Source organism: Strongylocentrotus purpuratus, unplaced genomic scaffold, assembly GCF_000002235.5.
Source record: "Strongylocentrotus purpuratus isolate Spur 01 unplaced genomic scaffold, Spur_5.0 spur5_scaffold_5, whole genome shotgun sequence".
NCBI classification, from domain to species: Eukaryota; Metazoa; Echinodermata; class Echinoidea; order Camarodonta; family Strongylocentrotidae; genus Strongylocentrotus; species Strongylocentrotus purpuratus.
The window spans coordinates 23204453-23222956 of NW_022145611.1; the positions used below are offsets into that span (position 1 = coordinate 23204453).

The window sequence follows — 18504 nt, forward strand, 5'->3', positions numbered from 1 at the left end:
TTTTCTTTTGATCAGTAGGGGCGCTCACAGATATCCATGTAAACGAGGGCAAATTGTGGACAATTTCTGATTCCATCGGCGCTCTGCTGGTTTCGGGTTCCCGAACCGAACCGAATCGCGCCCTGGCGATACGAAAAATGGATTTCACGTAATAAAATACCCCTAGTTCCCCGTCTACTTTTATGGGTTAAAGCCTCTGTACAAATGAAAGTCAATGTAAAATGCATCAAGAAAATCATTGCGAAATCTGTTTTTCGCATCACCACCACGCGATTCGGAAATACGAAACGTCTGCGAAAATCTGGATATATGTATTTTTGCGGACGTGTTTACAAAGGAGATCATCGTTTGTGCTTTATTCTCGGACCAGCCCCCCCTTCTCAACTGACCAGCGGCAGCGCCCTTTCTGTTGATGGGTGGATTGCCAAATAAAGGAGGTACATATAGGGTGTCTGAACGATTTTTCAATTTTCAATTTGGGATCGTTTTTCACCATTTTTGTTTGATATTTGAAAAAAATAGTAAGCAGAATAATACATTTCAAATTTTAAGTCTATCCGATGTTTCTATCGAAAGATGCAGCCCCTCCAAAACGCTGTGATATTCATATCGATTTGGTCAGTATCGTCGAAAAAAGATGTACACGCAGAGTTATGTTGTTTTGCTAAATTTCACCAAACAGCTGTATCGCGCGATATGCAAGCGTATGCATGTTGCTAAGCTGAATGCGCGACTTGCAGCTTGAGCCACGTTGTCTCCGCGATATGTGCCATTGACTAGTAATAATAATAATAATAATAATAATAATAATAGCTTAATAGTCCACTCCAAATTGTATTAAACCGAAACAGAAATTCTTTTTGCCCAATTAATCGTGAGCCCGGATGCCACTGAGCAAGCGCCAGATCGACGTTGCTATATCCCTTATTGTTGAACGCCAAACAAGGTAGCAACAAGTAACAACTCCCATCGTTTAACGTCTTTTGGTATGATGCGGCCGGGGCTCGAACCCATGACCTTCCGGTTGTGAGGTAGTATGGCTAGCCGCGTACTTTCATTCAGGTTTCGTTCGTACGTGGAGATGTTACGCGATGTAACCATGGTTTGGACTGAGCGGAGCGCACGGCTTCCTAATTAGCTGATCCAACAAATAGGGGGAAGGGTATTGTTAAACTGTAATCCTTTGTGACCCCTGGGCCTGGGGGTTAGCGAAAAAATAAGCGCACAGATATATTCCTTAGGACTGGGACTTCTTATCCATCCGGGCGTCATATCTCAAAAGTGACAAACCTCAGAGTTAGCCAGGACACAATGTTTAAATCGCTGTTTTAACCAAGATATTTTTAGAATTTCGAGATGACCCCCTTTGGAAATATTGGAATTCACCTGCTCTTTCATACGACACCTCATTTATTGAGTATCACCTTCAGGATCGCAACAGATAAAGGTTTGAATCTCGAATTGCATGGTCACGCAATGCACATAGACTGCATAGGGATGCGTGCAATCTCTAGTCTACTATGGGTAGGGTGTCTGATCGCGCACCCGATGTTGTGTGCTAAAATCTTTCCCATAGAGATTGCACACATCCCTATGTGGTCTACATGCATTGCGCGACCAAGCAAAATTGGTCAATGATTTTATGAAAAATTTGAAATTCAAACCTTTATAACAAATGATCCTGAAGGTGAAACTCAATAAATGTGGTGTCATATGAAAGAGCAGGTTTTTCTCCATATTCCCCATAGGGGGCCACCCCCGGAATTCTAAATATATCTTGCTCAAAACAGCGATTTAAACATCGTTTCCATGGTAACTCGGAGATTTACCAATTTCACGAACTGCCCCCCCGAGGGATAAGTTGGGCCAGCTGTAAAGAATATATCCATGCACTTATTTTTTCTCTAGTCCCAAGGGATCATTTGTTACAACAGTTTGAAAATACCCTTGCTCCACGCTTTGCATATCGTGCTGTGCATTAGCTGTGCAGCTTTTGAGCAGAAATTATAACTCTGCGTGAACCACTTTTCTGTCCATTCTGACCAAAATGCTATGAATATTGCACAGTTTTTGAGGGGCTGTATCTTTTGATAGAAACATCGGTGAGTCTTGAAATTTGAAAGGTATTATTCTGATTACATTTTTTACTCCAATATCCAACAAAAATGGTGAAAAACGATCCCAAATTGAAAATTGAAAAATCGTTCAGACACCCTACAGTATGGGGAGAATTTTAGCACATAACATCGGGTGCGCGATCAGACACCCTAGTACATATTCAATTCAAAATAAGAGTGGTTTCCCATAAAGTGACAGAATAATGGGCATGTTTTACTATACAGCACTGTACGGGTAACCACCATGCATGAACACAACCAGAAACAAGTTAGTGCAGCTGCAGTCAGTGAGTGTCAGTCAGTACCAACTCCTCCGATTCGGTGCCTACGCGCTACGCCAGGGCCGCGGCGGGACGACACACACACACTTACAGTTACAGAGATTGGCGGCGATCACTGCACTGCAGCTCCACTGTTCATAACTCCAACATTCCAAACTGCATAGCAGCCAACACAGACTTGAACAGACGCCAAATAATCAGCGATGTCAAAACGTTCAAAACTACATTGAAATAATTCGATAGACAAGGAAACTTTGCTTTTTATGATTATTAAAATTCAAATTAACAAAATCATACCTTGGTTCCACATGTTAAACTTGCAAAAGCTCAAAATTCTAGCCTTTTCTTTGGGTTATGAGTGTTCAAGACAAAATTTGTTGTCACGGCAATTGAACAGAGCATGCGCAATAACGACAATTACTGAACTAAGCTGAAGCAACCATCCAATACCACCGTGATTAAAGCACTGAACCATATCAATTTCTTACATCTTGATTTTGTTGTATTTTGCCATCAATTTATTCTCATCAACAAGGGAGTGCCGACCTGTACAAGAGTGGGGATGTGCGTGGATAAAAAAGTCTCCTCAAGACAGAAACATTTTGGTTTGGTATTTTTTTTGCTTCTAATAAGAGGGGGAAAAAAAAGACCATTAATTCTCTCTCTCTCTCTCTCTCTCTCTCTCTCTCTCCCTCCCTCTCTCTCTCTCTCTCTCTCTCTCTCTCTCTCTCTCTCTCTCTCTCTCTCTCTCTCGGGCCCCACCCTCTTTCTTTTTCTCTCTCTCTTTTATTGAGTTGTTAGTCTGCAGTATATGAATGTATCATACATGTAAATGTATTTTCAATGGCAGGATGCCTGCTGCCCTGGGATGAAGGTCGGAGATGAACGTGTGAAAAGAACATTTCACCAAAATAGTATTGACAAATTAATACAGACAAAATTCTAACTATTGAACAACCAGGAAGCTGTAATGAATGGAGATACCGTTTCGAAAGAATTTTCCGAGGGAAAAATATTCAAGATTAACCTGGCTTAACAAAAAGAAATGTAACCCTCTCCAACCTTCATTTCCATCAACAGCTGTCCATATCAATGCACAGTCCTTCTCTGGAATTCCAAATAGTACGAAATGTTACGTAACGCCATCTGCTTCCCTAAGTTCTCTATTCACTCTTTTGCAAATATGCAAGCATCGAGCTTTGAAGCCATGCGTGGCACCGAAAAATTAAGTCATGTTCAGTGAAGATGTATTTAGCTATAACATATAAAATACAGAATTAACAGCATAAGACCATTGCAACTTTATATTAGTCATCAAATGCTTTTTCTGTTCTCCGATAGCTCTACTGAATGCATGGCCATTTCAACCAGCGAAATCGACCAAGAAAATCGTGAGTTAGAGCGAATGAAAGGTTTTCATCATCATGATTTTCTCATCTAATTATTGATATTTTCCGAAAATTTCCGAAATTTGTACATAGCTAGGAAAGTAGTCTAAAGGTTTATCTTCCTAAAGAACTAAATGAAATTGTTTTATATGCTTGCGCATTTATTGATTGAGGGCTAGAAGTTGTCAAGTTATCACCACTATTCACCCCAAATACGGGCCCACAAAGCAAAAGCCGCCGTGCTCGCTGGGCTGGGATGTGTGTGGAAAGGGAGGACCTAGTGCTACTATGGAGCTGTACGGTTTCGGAGGGGGATTAAGGGGATTACGATAGGGGAAACAAAAGACACGCGGTGCCACGGATGGCTTCAAAGGGGCATCTTGGACGGGATCTCCATTCATTACAGCTTCCTGGAACAACAACAGGATTATTTCTTAGCAATTATTAGAAGATGTTTAAAGGGATTAGCTCAAAGTAAATGAACATAAACGATTGATGATCGATCAGCATGATTTACGACTTATACTCAAATGTTGTCTCCCCCGAACTTGATGTTTAAAAGTTTAAACTAAAGTTATTTAAGGATTTTCGGGTTCAACCGGGTATGGAACAATCCCGGCCCCCCCACTCTGGGGTCGGAATGACCGCATGTGTGTTACCAAAATGTCCGGTAAAGGGGTACTTTTCACAGTGCGACAAAGTCCGCCCGAGAATAGTTAAAAAAGGGGTGTATTTGACTTTTTACCCGCATATTTCTTTAAAAAGGGGGTGTTTTTCTTTTTTTCTCTCATCTCTTTGGACTCTTGGGAAATTATTCAGAATTTAGGGGGTACATTGAGCATTTTTCCGTATTTAGGGGGGTCTCCAAGGCAGGAAAAGCCCGCGAAAAGCCCGCGAAAGGGGGGTTCGGAAATGTTGGCAGTCCTCAGATAGGGGGTGCTTTCAAAAAGAGGGAATTTTTATAAAAAATTAGCATAAGCATACCCTAAATAACACTGAGTGGGGGGGGGGGGCGGGGGAACAATCTCCCCTGATTCACTCGAAAATGCTTCATCCATTAATATGATGTTCATTAACAAAACATGTTCAACAACAACAACAACAAACAAAAAAACAATTCTATCTCCTCCTCCTTATTCTTCTTCTCTATCCTAATTCTTTTCCTTCTTTTTCTTCTCCTTCTTTTTCTTCTTGTTCTTTTTCTTCTCCTTCTTCTCCTTGTTGTTGTTGTTGTTGTTGTTCTTCTTCTTTTCTTCTACGTACTCCTTCTGCTTCTTCTCCTTCCTAATTACTCCTTATTTTTTTGTATTTTCTGTCTTTCATTTCCATTATGTTTTCAATATACTATTGTATTATGAGTCTGTGAATTCCTGATTTTTTAAACTCTATTTAAAATGTGTTTTTATTATTATTATTATTTTTTTTTTTTTAATTATTTTTTAATGTCCTTTTGATCGATGGAAAACTATGCTGATCATGTTATATTTACTGTATGAATATGTTTTAATAAATAGATGGTTAATAAAAATAATCTCAATTGAGAGAAATTCATACATTTATCCTCAAATTGAAAGCTTTCTACTCTTTATTCATACAATATTATTTGTAATCATATTGTCAGAGAAATTTATTTTCTCCCTGTTTGCTTGTTCAGCAACACCTTACTTCGAAACTGACTTTGTGCTTGTCAGATTCAGCAAAGTTACCGCACAACGCAGGCTGCTACCAAATCTGAACACTTTCAAAATGACAGCTTTAGCGAGATTGAAATTAGATGTTATCCCCGCTTCACGCTCACATTTATCGAGCATAATTTTTCTTCATGGTTCTGGTAAGTATTAAGAACTAGGAATTGAAATAGCACAATTTATAACGCTGATACTGATCGTAAAATTGTTACATTAGTCCCATACGTTAACATTTTTGGGTGTTATTTATCTGTTTTTCGGGGGGGGGGGGGGTCAACTTTTAGAAAGGGAAAGATTGAGCAATCCAGGGGAAGGATTATTATCTGGGTCTTATCCCGTTCTGGCATACTCGTGATATAGGCCCCGCAACTGTTTTGAATTGATTATAATTTTATACTAGATCTAGACTTCTATTACTTCAGCCAACTAGAGTAGTGGCTCTGGTCTGCGGCCGATTGGCGGGAACTGCCGATTCTATTTTTATTGGAATACTCACAGAATACTTCAATACCCTCAATAAAGAGTCCATATACTTACTTATTAAATAGAAGTCACAAATATCCTAACTGACCCACAGCGTGGTCAGCATTGACCACGTTTCGAAATGCTTCGAGTTCCCCGGTTTGCGGGCACGCATTACCGGTTTGCGGCACGCGTACGTCACAAAGCTTTATGCGCTACGTCACGATGAAAGCATGTACCAAATTACTACGGGTAACCCAAATTCTCATGTTTATCTGTTGCTACGGTAAATTTGTCAAGTTTTAAACAATTTCACCTTTTCCTCGAATGGATCATCCCATCCGGGGGTAAGTACTACTAGAAACTATCGGGTCATAGCGGGTACACACATCAGCACACATACCATCATACACGATCCCGCATGTTATGTGTGTATTAACACCCCCCGCCGCAAACCAGAAAAAACACGTAATTACGTGCCGGTTTACGGCCACCCCATGCAACTGGCCATGCGGTGGCACAATCAAAATATCTGCGATAGGAGACAGACCACAGCCATCATACTTCCACAAAAACATCAAATTTCACCTCCAATCGGACAAATATCGGACAAATAGAGCTACAATATTGATCTAGTCATGCCTCGATCTCTTAACTTAAAAGTTAGCACCTGCTGGAATTTTCATCGGCGACTGGTGCCGTAGATTTCCGACATCGCTGACGGATACTCCGTACCGACAGGAGCACCTGCTACGGACGTTTTCGGCAAAGCAGAACTTACTGTGGAATCCACGGTAGGTTTCAATGATTATTATCGAGTCATATTCATTTTATTTTTAAAACAAATACCCCTGGCCGCAAACCGGGCGATGCCGCAAACCGGAGACTCTACTCTATACTTGTGATCGCGAGGCCCCGCGCAACGGCTTCGCGCGCACTTCAACACAGCCGCGGGGCCTGTATCACGAGTATACTATACGAGTCTCCTATTCAACTCGCTATATATACTCGTGATATAGGCCCCGCGCAACGGCATTGCATGTTCTACAACACGGACATGGGGCCTGTATCACGACTATACTATATACTCGTGAACAAGGCCCCATCCTGTGCATTTTTAAGACGGACAGCACGGTAGTGGGGCTTCTTTCACCGAAGTATAATTGAGGGGGTGTTTTGAGTTTTAATGAATAAAGCTGGCTAAATGATTAAATTCATCTTTTAGACCCTATTTTAATATTTTTCCTTTTTTAATATTTTTCCTTTTTTAATATTTTACCTTTTTTAATATTTTTCCTTTTTTAATATTTTTCCTTTTTTATATTTTTTCCTTTTTGAATATTTTGGCCCCCTCTCTTTAAATTTATCTTTTAGTTTAATTTTTTTTGGGGGCCCCCCCCCCCCCCCTCTCTTTAAATTTATCTTTTAGTGAAATATTTTTCCTTTTTTAATTTTTTTGGGGGGCCCTGGGTTGGGATGTGCAACCACCTAGTGGTATAGCTTAAAAAGGCACATTACACTTGCTTGCTTTATTTGCCACACCTTTTTTCATCACTTCTCCTGAGCTATTCATATAGAGCACACATATTCTAGAGAGTCTTGAGTTGATCTACAGCAAAGCTAATTCAGCTTCATCTTAATTCTTGTCCTATTTCTTCGCTTGTTTCTCTACTCGGTTCTGAGGCCTTATTACTTTATAGAGATTATAAGTTTCTTCTTCCTTACTTAATTCGCAAAGAAGCGTCATTACTTTGTACATGGTCTTACATATTCTTTCTACGGGTGCTGTGCAATATTTGAACTACTACTTGTGATATAATATAATGTTCCAAGTATCTATACTCAACAGGTGTTTCTAAGAGACAAGGTAGGAAAGAAATCTATTTCTATTTCTTTTATTTAGGTGATTAAATTCCCTAAACAATAAACAAAAAAGTATGTACCCGGTATTGATAAACTCACATTACGATATCCTTCAACTACCTTTTGATTGGATTGTTGAGAAAAAAACACTCACCGGTTTTTCTTTAACTTAAGAACCTTTACAGAAATATGCAAATCGTTTGATGATCTACATTTGATAATCAAGTTCAAGTTCAGTTTATTTCACATCCAATAAAAACTTACATCATTATAACATTCAAATACAATTATACAAAATGCAACATATATAGAATATAGTAAGAACAAATAAAACAACAAAATAAAACAACAACAGTAACACTAAAAATGATTAATGGGTGGAGTAAGGATGTGAGGGACCAGAAAAGGCCATTGACCTATCTAGGCAGGTTTTTGTTATTTATTTTAGGAGAGTTTATGTATATGTTTCTTTTTGAACAATTTTAGCCCCAAAACTTGTTTTGGGTTATTCGTGATAAATCAAATGGATTGTGACAAAGACTATGTTCTTGAGCTGCTAGTATTGCGATATATCGATATCATGTCCGTCATGGCTTTGTGAAACGGTTTATCCACTTCATGACATCTCCGTAGGTCGCAGACAAAGATATGACTGTCATGGAGTTGGTTTCATGAAACGCCCCCCCCGGTGTTTAATTCAGTGATTGATTGCCAAGAGATTATTTTATTAGTTTACACTCCTTGTACTTGTTAACTTTTTATTTTCTTCCTATCATTTCCCATGTGCACAACATATAGCTCAGTATACTGCAAAACAAATGTGAAACACCCATCCATACAGGGTTGTCTAGGAAATAAGAGTGATAACAATATTCCAAAATGAAATTTAAAATTTTCAAATAACTTTAAATATAAGTGAGACTTAATTTTTCTACCTCCTTTTAAATAACTTTCAGGGGAATTGAGAAGAAATATTTACATCTGAACAAATTCTTTTTTGTGTTCTTCTTCTCTCTATCATTTTGAATTGAATGTAGGAGACACATCAGAAGGATTGCAGGAATGGCTGTTCAGTATACTTGGGAGAAAATTCTGCCTACCACATTCAAAAGTCATCTTCCCTTCTGCTCCCCTGAGGTAAGAAACTATTAGACTGCAATGATTTCTCATGCCTTTATGTTTAAAATTTATCCTGTGATTCTCTGATCACAAGAGACTGTTATTTAAATGTTCAACAGTGCCTTCCTGTTAATCATGAAATGTACAGCCAGTCAATCTACAAAGGCTAGATTACAAGCACACATACTTCTGATATTAGTACTAATATATTCTTTGAGCTGCACTGGCCTTGTCACTGTCATCTTACAACAACAAAAAATGGCCCACAAGCTGCCTGTGGGTCTTTTTCTTTTTTTTAAATTTTTAAAAAGCAGAAGTATGTGTGCATACAATTAATTTTTTTTCTTCAGATTGGAATACCTATGACTATACTGTACCCTTATGTAATCCTTCATATCATGACAAGTGCACCGTGAATCGTGTTAAAGAGTAATCTTAGATTATTTCTGTCATTATTATGTTGTGATGTTTGGTATACTTTTTAATATCAATTATCATAATGTCATATTTCCTTTCCACAGACCTTACACTCCGATGAATGGGGCTCCTAGCACTGTATGGTTTGATCGTAAACAGATATCACAGAATGCACCTGAAGACCTAGAAAGCGTTGATCCTATGTGTGAAGAGATTAGCAAGGTTATCCAGCAAGAAGTGGACCAGGGAATCCCAAGGAATAAAATCATTGTGGGTCAGTATCAAAGCCAGTAGATGTCAATTTATGCAAAATCTTGCACCAGACTAAGAAGGGGAGTTTACTGTGCTGTAGGAATATGCCTATTCCTGTCTTTCCCTCCCTCATTTCAAGTACTGTAATTGGAAAAATACATTTAAAATATTTTTTTCTTTTTCTTTTGATTTTTTTTTTTTTTTGACAGGTGGATTTTCGATGGGTGGCTGCTTGGCCTTGCATGTGGCATATAGATTCCAAAGGGAGCTAGGAGGAGTGTTTGCGCTATCAGCTTTCCTCAATAACAACTCCAAAGTTTATCAGGTTTGTATCTTTCATTTAATAGACTTGAGGGTTGATGTATGTACTTTTCATTTTTCTTTTTTTTTACAGTTATGGATGATTAATAATATATTCTTCATATTTTGCATATTCCAAACAGAATTGTTCTATACCTTGGTTTGTAGCAGTTGACTATTCCATTCCCTGTGTCATTATCTGACTTCTGTTTCACCCAATCAATGCATGTCACTTGTATCTCTATATTTATTTTGTATATTTTCATATCTTCTATCTTTCTCTCTCTTCACTATGATTTTGCCTCCCTCTCTCATTTCTGACATTTGTATGCATGTTGTTATACTTCTGTATTATCATAATCATCTTTGAAATACTTGAAAACTAAATTATTCTTGTGTTTCTTAGAAGTTTTGTGAAGTGTTAAAACCTATTTTCAAATTAAATTAACAATCATCAGGAGAGAAGAAGCACTAGGTTGACATTTAAAAGCAGGCTTTACTACTTCAGCCAGAAGGGATTAGACCGCTCAGTGAGCCAGCGAGGTCAATGTGACAGGTGGCTATCTCATTAACTCAGCTCTCATTTAACATAAGAAAAAGAGGATCATGGGGGACCAACAGGCACCGATTGGGGAAGTTTTTGATATAGAGGGAACAAGTAGCTACAAGTAGGACAGTGTGACTTTAATGTATTGATCCTGCAAATTGATTTCTTTGTTGACTTGTCAATATACATATAGTGTATATAAGTAATGATTACTTCTGGGGTATTTTTTCATTTATTTGTATTATATTTGTATCTCTTTGTGTGAAGTTATACATTTAAATCAATATTCTTTTATCTCTAACCTAATGTAATACCAACATCAAGTCACAATGGAGGCAATATACTTTGAATACATAATTATTTAATCCATTACAACACATGCGCATACAAAGTAGACTTTATTTACACTTCAGACACAAAACATACACATCACAGAATGATTAGTATTTCAGACATTAAAGAAATATATTACATCACTTCAATATGCTGCTATTGGCAAACTTAGTCCTCTGGTGTAACACAATATTAGGGGCGAATTTATTTTTGGCATTTATTATTTTCATTCCCTCAGTTTGGAATGATCAACAATGATATTATATCCTGAGAAAAAGACTACATTCATATATGGAATCTAATATCAGTCTCTGCTATTTCATGTATACTTTATAACTTAAACTTTAATTTCAGTATCATATTCACGTTTGTTAGAAAGCTTTTTTATTCTTCATCCTTGTTCTAACCAGCCTCACATTATATCAACAGCAATCACACCAGTGTTGCATAGAAGTAGTAAGCTTCAAATAAGTCATATCCATCTTGCCAGTTTAAAATGTCATTGCAAATTAGAAAGCAAAGTATATATATAATTGGTATATTGGGAGACTTTTCTGCTTTAACCAATTCAGCCATTTATCACGATGAATCTTTTGTTTTAAAAGTACCATTATATTATGAAATGTGTGTAACTATTGATGTTGAGTAGATCTATGCAAAATTTAATGAAATTGTTCTCATTATAGTTCTGAATTCCCTTTATAAATAGTCATTAGAAAGACTCCTCACTGCAAACATGTTCTAGATGCGATAAATGTATCTCTGCACTTTTTATTTTGTTTCAGGATCTTGCATCACCCGATTCCCGAAGGCCTCCCCTGTTCCAGTGCCATGGGCAGGTTGATCCATTGGTCCTCTATGAGTGGGGCGAGACTACAAAGGACCAGTTGACCAGGGCTGGAGTCACCTGCCAGTTCCAGAGATATCCCAGACTCTACCATGAGATGAATAAAGATGAGCTGGATAAACTCCAAGCATGGATTGAGCAGACATTGGAATCATCATGATAGCAGATTAAATCAGATTTAATTCTTATTTTAGAGTGAATGTATTAGTATCTTTTTAGTAGAAGAATATCATAGAGGCATTTTTGACAAGAATATCAACAGTTATCATGATCAATAAACTTGGACTTTCGTGATCTGATTTATTTATCATTCATAGCATTTTGGGTGGTCCCTAAATAGTAAGATGATCCAAAAGTGTCAGCGGAGAATGTTTATTCAGGCTTTTTTACTTCTTCAAATCAATTCTCCCCCTTAAGACGCTATGCACATCCCCGGTATGAAGACTTTTTTTACAAAAGTGATGGTAAAATCACTTGGATAATTTTGAAAAAATTGAGTTAATCGATCTGATTCAGAATCATACTACCCCGAGAGAGCAGATTACCTGAAAATCTTGTTGCGCTTTTGCCTCATTGCTCTCCAAAATTTGAGTATGAGAATTTGCATTTTGATCAGTAAATGATCGAAATATATCATTAACAATTAATTGTTTTCATATTAAATTAGTGCTCCAATATTTCTAGTTGAAGGCCTTTGCCTGTATTATACTACAAGTTGTCAATAATGAGCAACGATCTTGACATCCTACTTTAGATGCCTGCTTTCAAGTGATTATATTTATTTGCATTCACTATTTATATAGCTCAAATCTCGGACAAGTTTGACACCTTAACACTTCATGCAATATTTCTCTGGCTCATGAAAATTTATAACTACAGTGTATATATATTATTGTATTTTTGCTGAGTGAATGTGATACTATGAAATTTGATGGCAGGTTTTTATGTATTTCTGTGATGAAGTCATAGGAAAGGTTGTAAGAGAAATTAGTGTATTAGAGATCACAAATAAATTTAGAAACAATAATTTTACAAATATTGGAAGACGTAGCATTTTACTTTCATTGTGTTGTGTAATGAATGGACGAATCGATTGCAAAATTGTTTCTTTTAACTATAAAAGGGAAACATTTTACAATAGGCTGAAATGCGGTAAACCAACCTAAATTTTTCCACAATTTTAAGAGGATCCATTATGTAATGCAATATATGGAGTTTGTATTTTAAAATGGGCAAGCATGAAATAATATGCAGAAAAGAGAGGTATAGTTTATTGAAATTTATTTTTAAAACATGAATGCAGCAAAATGCAGTTTAGTTAATATACTGCAATATAGCTTTAGTGGAATCTGGGTAAAAATGTATAATTTTGAAAGGTTTTTAAAATGGTGATGAAGTGTTCATGTTTGAGATATTTCAAGCCAGAGTTAATGCCCTTCTGGCTCTCTACATTAAAGGCAAACATTCTTTGCAAAAACTTTATACATAAAAATATGAAAGAACACATTTTAACTTGCATATGGTAAAATGAATTTATTCATGAGAAACAATTCCAATGGGTCTTAAATGTAGCGAGAAGAAATAATATATTTTTCATTCGAGCAAGAGAATTCATTTGAAATGAAAACAGAGTTGATTACATTTCATATAAACAAAAATTAAAGACAATGGTTTTGATGTTGTAAATAACAGCATACCTAATACTCTCTTTAAGTTATAACTGTCTACGTCTGATGGAAATTGTACATTTCAGTCCTTTTGAGATGAATGTTGACGTACAACAATTTTAATTTTGACAAAAGCAATGGTTGGCATTATAAGGACATCAGATTGCTAAAGATATTAATAAGATACACATGCACAGTCAACTATACAGTATTGTTCTTTGTAATAGAAAGCTGTGGGGTATTTATAATGCAAATGATAAGACTTGGGGTACATGAAAGAAGAAGGACTTTTAAAAATAGACTAATATAAAGCTTATTCATATACATACATCATATAAAACTCTGTCATCCACATATATATAGTCAGTAAATTCTCACTGCACTAAATATGAATAAAAAAAGCTCTGCATAATAGACAATGCTAATATCAAAAACTGCATTTTTCAAATTGCCATTATTTGATTTCAGATTATAAAGGATCAAACGGATTGCTTGAAAGCCCATTTTCAATCTCTTCATTCTTCAAGAACACCTGCCACCTGTTATTTTTTATATTTCTCTTATTACATTATTATTTAGCAAATAGAATTACAAACAAGCATTGTACAGATGGCTCTTTAACATCTGTCTTTAGTGATGATCACTCTCCACTATCTTTGGTTTGCTGATATAAACCTAGTTAATCCAACAATGACATATACTGCAGAACAAATTTGGCAGTAATAATAATTGAGATGTAGGTTGTATGAGAAGCAATTTGCTAATGTTCGTTCATGAAGTTTATGAATGAATCTTATCTATGTAAGATTCTTGTGCCAAAATGAAAGACAGTGACTAAGATGCCCCAGTAGCTCATTACTTTTGGATTTTCATATACTCTTTATAATGTTCTTTGTAAAGCTACAGATTCTACCTCTACTTCTTCAAAAGACTTTGGTATGCTTTCAAGGGGAAACGACAGGTCTTTATTGCTTGATCTGATCTGGACGGAACTGCTCAGACATCAGCTTACTAGTCTACACAGTTCACAATACTAGACACATTGTACGGACTTCACAACTACACGGCTCACAAACACAGAGAGGGCGACATTCGTATACTGCTTGCATGTAACTTCAAAATTTCTTTGATCACATAAAGACATTAATATTCACACCAAACTCTATGCAGTCTGCATTATATACACTTTAAATCTGATGAGCACTAATCAGAAAGTACATTCTAGAACAAACACGACACCATGGGTGTCAAATGTATAAATATATCCCTTTGTTTCAAAGTGTAATATATCTCTCATCAGAGCCAGGAGCTAGCTTCGGAGTAATTATATGCGACTGCTAGTCTTGGTTGCACATATTACAGACCTGCCAACCAGTACGATTTAGTCGTATTTAGTACGATTTTTAGAAGCAAATACGACAGTACGATTTTCCTTAATAAAATACGATTTTCGAAAAAACAAAAAAAATTATTAATATTTTGTGTGTGCGTCCGCCATTTTCAATGGCAAAATGTCCATTCTGTCCTTTAAAGTATCCTACAAGCATCTCACATCAGCAATTTGGGGATGTTTATTGGTTCATCGAACACACCAGTCGTGATGAAATAATGCATATTCAACCAATGATCATTAAAAAAAAAAATTCTTCCTGTAGGTAGAAACTGTAAGAGGCATTGATCCGCGTAACAATCCGTTTTTATTTTCAAGAATACAACTTTTGTCAGTAAAATACAACTTTTGACACTAAAGAATACAGTTTTTGAACTACAGAGGTTGGCAGGTCTGATATTATGTAGAACTGGCTAACTGTTCCGATGACTGGGAATGAGCTTACATCCCCTGCTAAAGAGATTTTTATTTGCTGAATGAATCAACTTCACAGCCTTCTACAATCCACAGGAATCAACCTTTTGAGGTGGAAAAGGCTATTGCATTCCATGAATAAGTTTTTATATACAATCAATCACACAAATCCTATATGTACCATTGCACACGTCATCAGGAGAAAGACTTGAACAATGACTTTGGGAAACAGCGTTACATGTTTTTTTTTCTCTTCTCCTTCCTAATAGCTTGTCTTAAAATTCGCATGCCTATCTGAATTCCAATCCCCTCCTTTAAACAAAAAATCCAATGCAGATTATTTAGAGATTTATGCACATGAGAGAACATTTCAAATACTGATCTGATTTATGAAAGATGGATTATTTCCGGAACCATGGCAAGAGTTACCCATTGACTTGGTGAAGAAGTCTTAAAAGCTTCAAGGCTACATGTAGTGCTGCATGAGTGAATTCTTGTTCCGTTATAAAAGCAGGGCTCTACACACATTTTTGTTCACACGGTAGGGTTGCCATTTTAGGGTCTGTATGTATGAGCCCCGTGTTAATTTTCAATTTTTGCAGATGCAAATAAAAAACACATTTTGAAATGTTGGTGTCCAGAGTGAAAATTTGGTGACCCCACCCCATAGCGTTGAGCCTTGTAAGCAAAAGTGAAGGTGTAAAAGAAGTACTTTGATATTGGAAAGTTTTGTGGCTCATGTTTTGAACTAGTGAGAAAATTGGATGGCTTAGCGTTTGAAAGAAGTAAAGACAACCTACACAGTATCTCAAGGCAGTGAGATTGCTTCGAATAATCGATCCTGGGGAGGTATATATGTACTAGGTGTTTGTGCTGAACAAAGAGCACTCAAGCCACAGATCATTTCACACATTATCTCTGTTTCTCTTTCACCTATAGTGAAAAAATAAGAGGTGGAGTGTTTTAATTTCTTTGGTTCTTTCTTTAACGAGGAAGAATTAGATCGTAAAGAATAGAGAAAAGTGAAAGTATTGACATGTATCACAATGGTTTTGGGGATTCCTCCTTATAAGTAATCTGGAATGAGGTAAAGTCTTCATAATATTCTTAACAGCCTCCAAAACATGACAATTCTATGAAAATACACTTATATTCAAATCTGTTGCAACCTTACCAATTCAAAAAGGTACACATTCATGATATGTTTTGTACTACTGAACATGCTCAACATAAATCGTGCCTGCTTTAGTCATATATGTGGTTACTGACAACAACCTAGTTAGTGAACATTATTATTGTAAATCATTAAAAATCTTTAAAAGTAATTACAATATTGTAAATGCATGTATCTTTTAAAAGACCTAAAAAATTGACTCCATGATGATATTTAAAGATAAAAGTTTGTACAAATACTTCTTACACCCTTACTTACGACTATCAGATTAACAGAAATGTCTAAAAGCCGGTTTCACAAGACATCACGAGAAACCATAATACAATGACATGTCTCTTATTATAAATCTAAAGTATACAACCATCAAATATATACAAAAAATACACAACTTATTTGCCATTTCAGAAATCATCAGAAACGATCATATTACATGATTTATTTCATTTATACACAGCAATGAGTTCATTGAGTTGTCTTAAAATTGCACTGCATATCATCCTTTCTTCAGATGCAGTGTGCTTGTGACCTACTGGGTAACCTCCTCATCCATATTCAATGTATAATTTCCACATTACGTGTATTAATATTACCACATTCCCGTTTTTAAAACTGCATTTCCGATCGATTTCCATATATTTTGACAAGAAAGATCAACCTCATCAATCATTTAATTACAGGCAGAATCTGCCAGAGTTGCTTCATTCTATAAATATTCAGGAATCTGTTCCTGTACAAATTATGATCCCTCCCATTAAACCCTTTGCCTATGGGAAACGGGTAGTTTCCTCTATGAGGCGTATGGGAAAGAGAGATTTCGGCAGTCAACTGGTTCAACATTTCCCAAAGAAGATTCTGAGAGTACCCTGTAGTACTTTAACAAATAAAAGTAGCAAATTGATCAGTACATAAAAGTCTGCTAGTACAGTTCACTTCCCTGTACAAGGGGATAATATTAGCAAATATTGAGAAAAAAATGTACATACTTTTCATTGCCATTTAATTGCTTTGATTACTTCAAAATTTTAAAATGGGGAGAGTTGCTAAACTAATAAAAGATCCCTCCCTTCTAAAAGTATGGAATAATTGACTGCGATTGATGTCTATAATGTATCTCCAAAATTTCTCCCATTTCAATAAAATTTAAATACTGAACAGGATCCTACTTCAGTTTTTCTACAGAATCTTCAGTAAAAGTACTGCCATTATTATAACAATCACATACTTTACAGTATATACTACATACTACGGAAGCTCTGCTTGCATAATTAATAATCAATAGGTACCTTTATCCCTGCCTGAGCAAAGCACAACCTGTTCTTATTCTTGAATTATATGACACTTCTCTATATCTTCTTCAAACTTAAACCGACGAGGGGGAGTTCCTGGGGGCATTATCTTGTGGTTCATTTAGACCAGACTATTCATGCATTTACATCTATGATACTGCATATAGAGATATAGAAACAATGGCGGCCCCTCCTAAACCATCATTCCATTTGATTATTCAAAGAAAGTTCAGATTTGCTTTGGATTAAAACCATTTTGAGAATTGCCCTTAGTCATATAAGGGGCATTTTTAAAGTCATTGGATGCATTTACATTGTAAACTGTGGTGCCAGGTTGGGGGGGGGGGGGGGAGGCATGTTTTTAAATGTTTAAGTTTTACAGACTTTGAGCATTTTGTAAGACCCATCTGTTGTCCACCTGGACTTGCAGAGGATTGATTGCACGCACTATCAGAAGAACCTGCTATCAGGTGTATTTCTAAAAGTTACTCCATTATTCAGGTACATCTCCCACCCCACCATCTTTAAACATTGAAATGGTTTTACAAGGTGTCTTATACATTGAGGTTCACATCTTGCATGTTGGCATTGCCATTGTTCTCTGTGACCTCGTCATAGGAAGGTGGAAAGCTGGTTCCGTTCTCACCGTGCGCATCCACCTTGATCATCTCCAGGTCTGGCACCTCCTCAACGACCTCATCGTTGCTCCTCAGGTGGGTCAGCCTGGGAGTGGTCAACATCGTCCAGCGCTGAAGATAATAAACAAGAGAAAAAGAGAGAGGGAGAGATATATATTAAACAAGATGTATTAAAGCCCATCTGCACTAGTTTGGCTAGAAGGGATTAGACCACCCAGGAAGGTCACTGACAGGTGGTTATCTCATCAACTCAGTTCTCAATTAACATAAGAAAAAGAGGATCATGGGGGACCAATGGTCACCGATTAGGCATTGTTTTCT

The 18504-nt window shown here is 36.6% G+C and overlaps 3 protein-coding genes across 11 annotated transcripts in view; 1 reads left to right on the forward strand and 2 right to left on the reverse strand.

Annotated features, from left to right (window-relative positions):
* Positions 1-2826, reverse strand: part of LOC582217 (tubulin polyglutamylase TTLL5) — a 77209-nt gene extending 74383 nt beyond the window's left edge. For 5 of the 6 annotated variants that reach the window (XM_030999650.1, XM_030999652.1, XM_030999649.1 and 2 more), the window contains exon 1: positions 2696-2826. The gene's annotated coding sequence lies outside the window, so the exon portion shown is untranslated. Of the gene's footprint in view, positions 1-2489; positions 2635-2695 lie in introns of those variants that run through there. The other variant, XM_030999648.1, reaches the window with a different exon arrangement.
* A 2618-nt stretch (positions 2827-5444) lies between these two features.
* Positions 5445-12652, forward strand: LOC115919056 (lysophospholipase-like protein 1). Its single transcript, XM_030998435.1, has 5 exons — positions 5445-5617; positions 8837-8936; positions 9440-9609; positions 9797-9912; positions 11553-12652. Exons 1-5 carry the CDS (start codon positions 5533-5535, stop codon positions 11772-11774), a joined length of 693 nt encoding a protein of 230 aa, XP_030854295.1. The 5' UTR covers positions 5445-5532; the 3' UTR covers positions 11775-12652.
* A 3090-nt stretch (positions 12653-15742) lies between these two features.
* LOC580286 (sodium- and chloride-dependent betaine transporter) overlaps positions 15743-18504 on the reverse strand; it is a 69323-nt gene continuing 66561 nt past the window's right edge. For all 4 annotated transcript variants that reach the window (XM_030998439.1, XM_030998438.1, XM_030998437.1 and 1 more), the window contains one exon: positions 15743-18294. In XM_030998439.1, the coding sequence (XP_030854299.1) occupies positions 18100-18294 (195 nt within the window). In that variant the 3' untranslated portion in view covers positions 15743-18099. The remainder of the gene's footprint in view (positions 18295-18504) is intronic.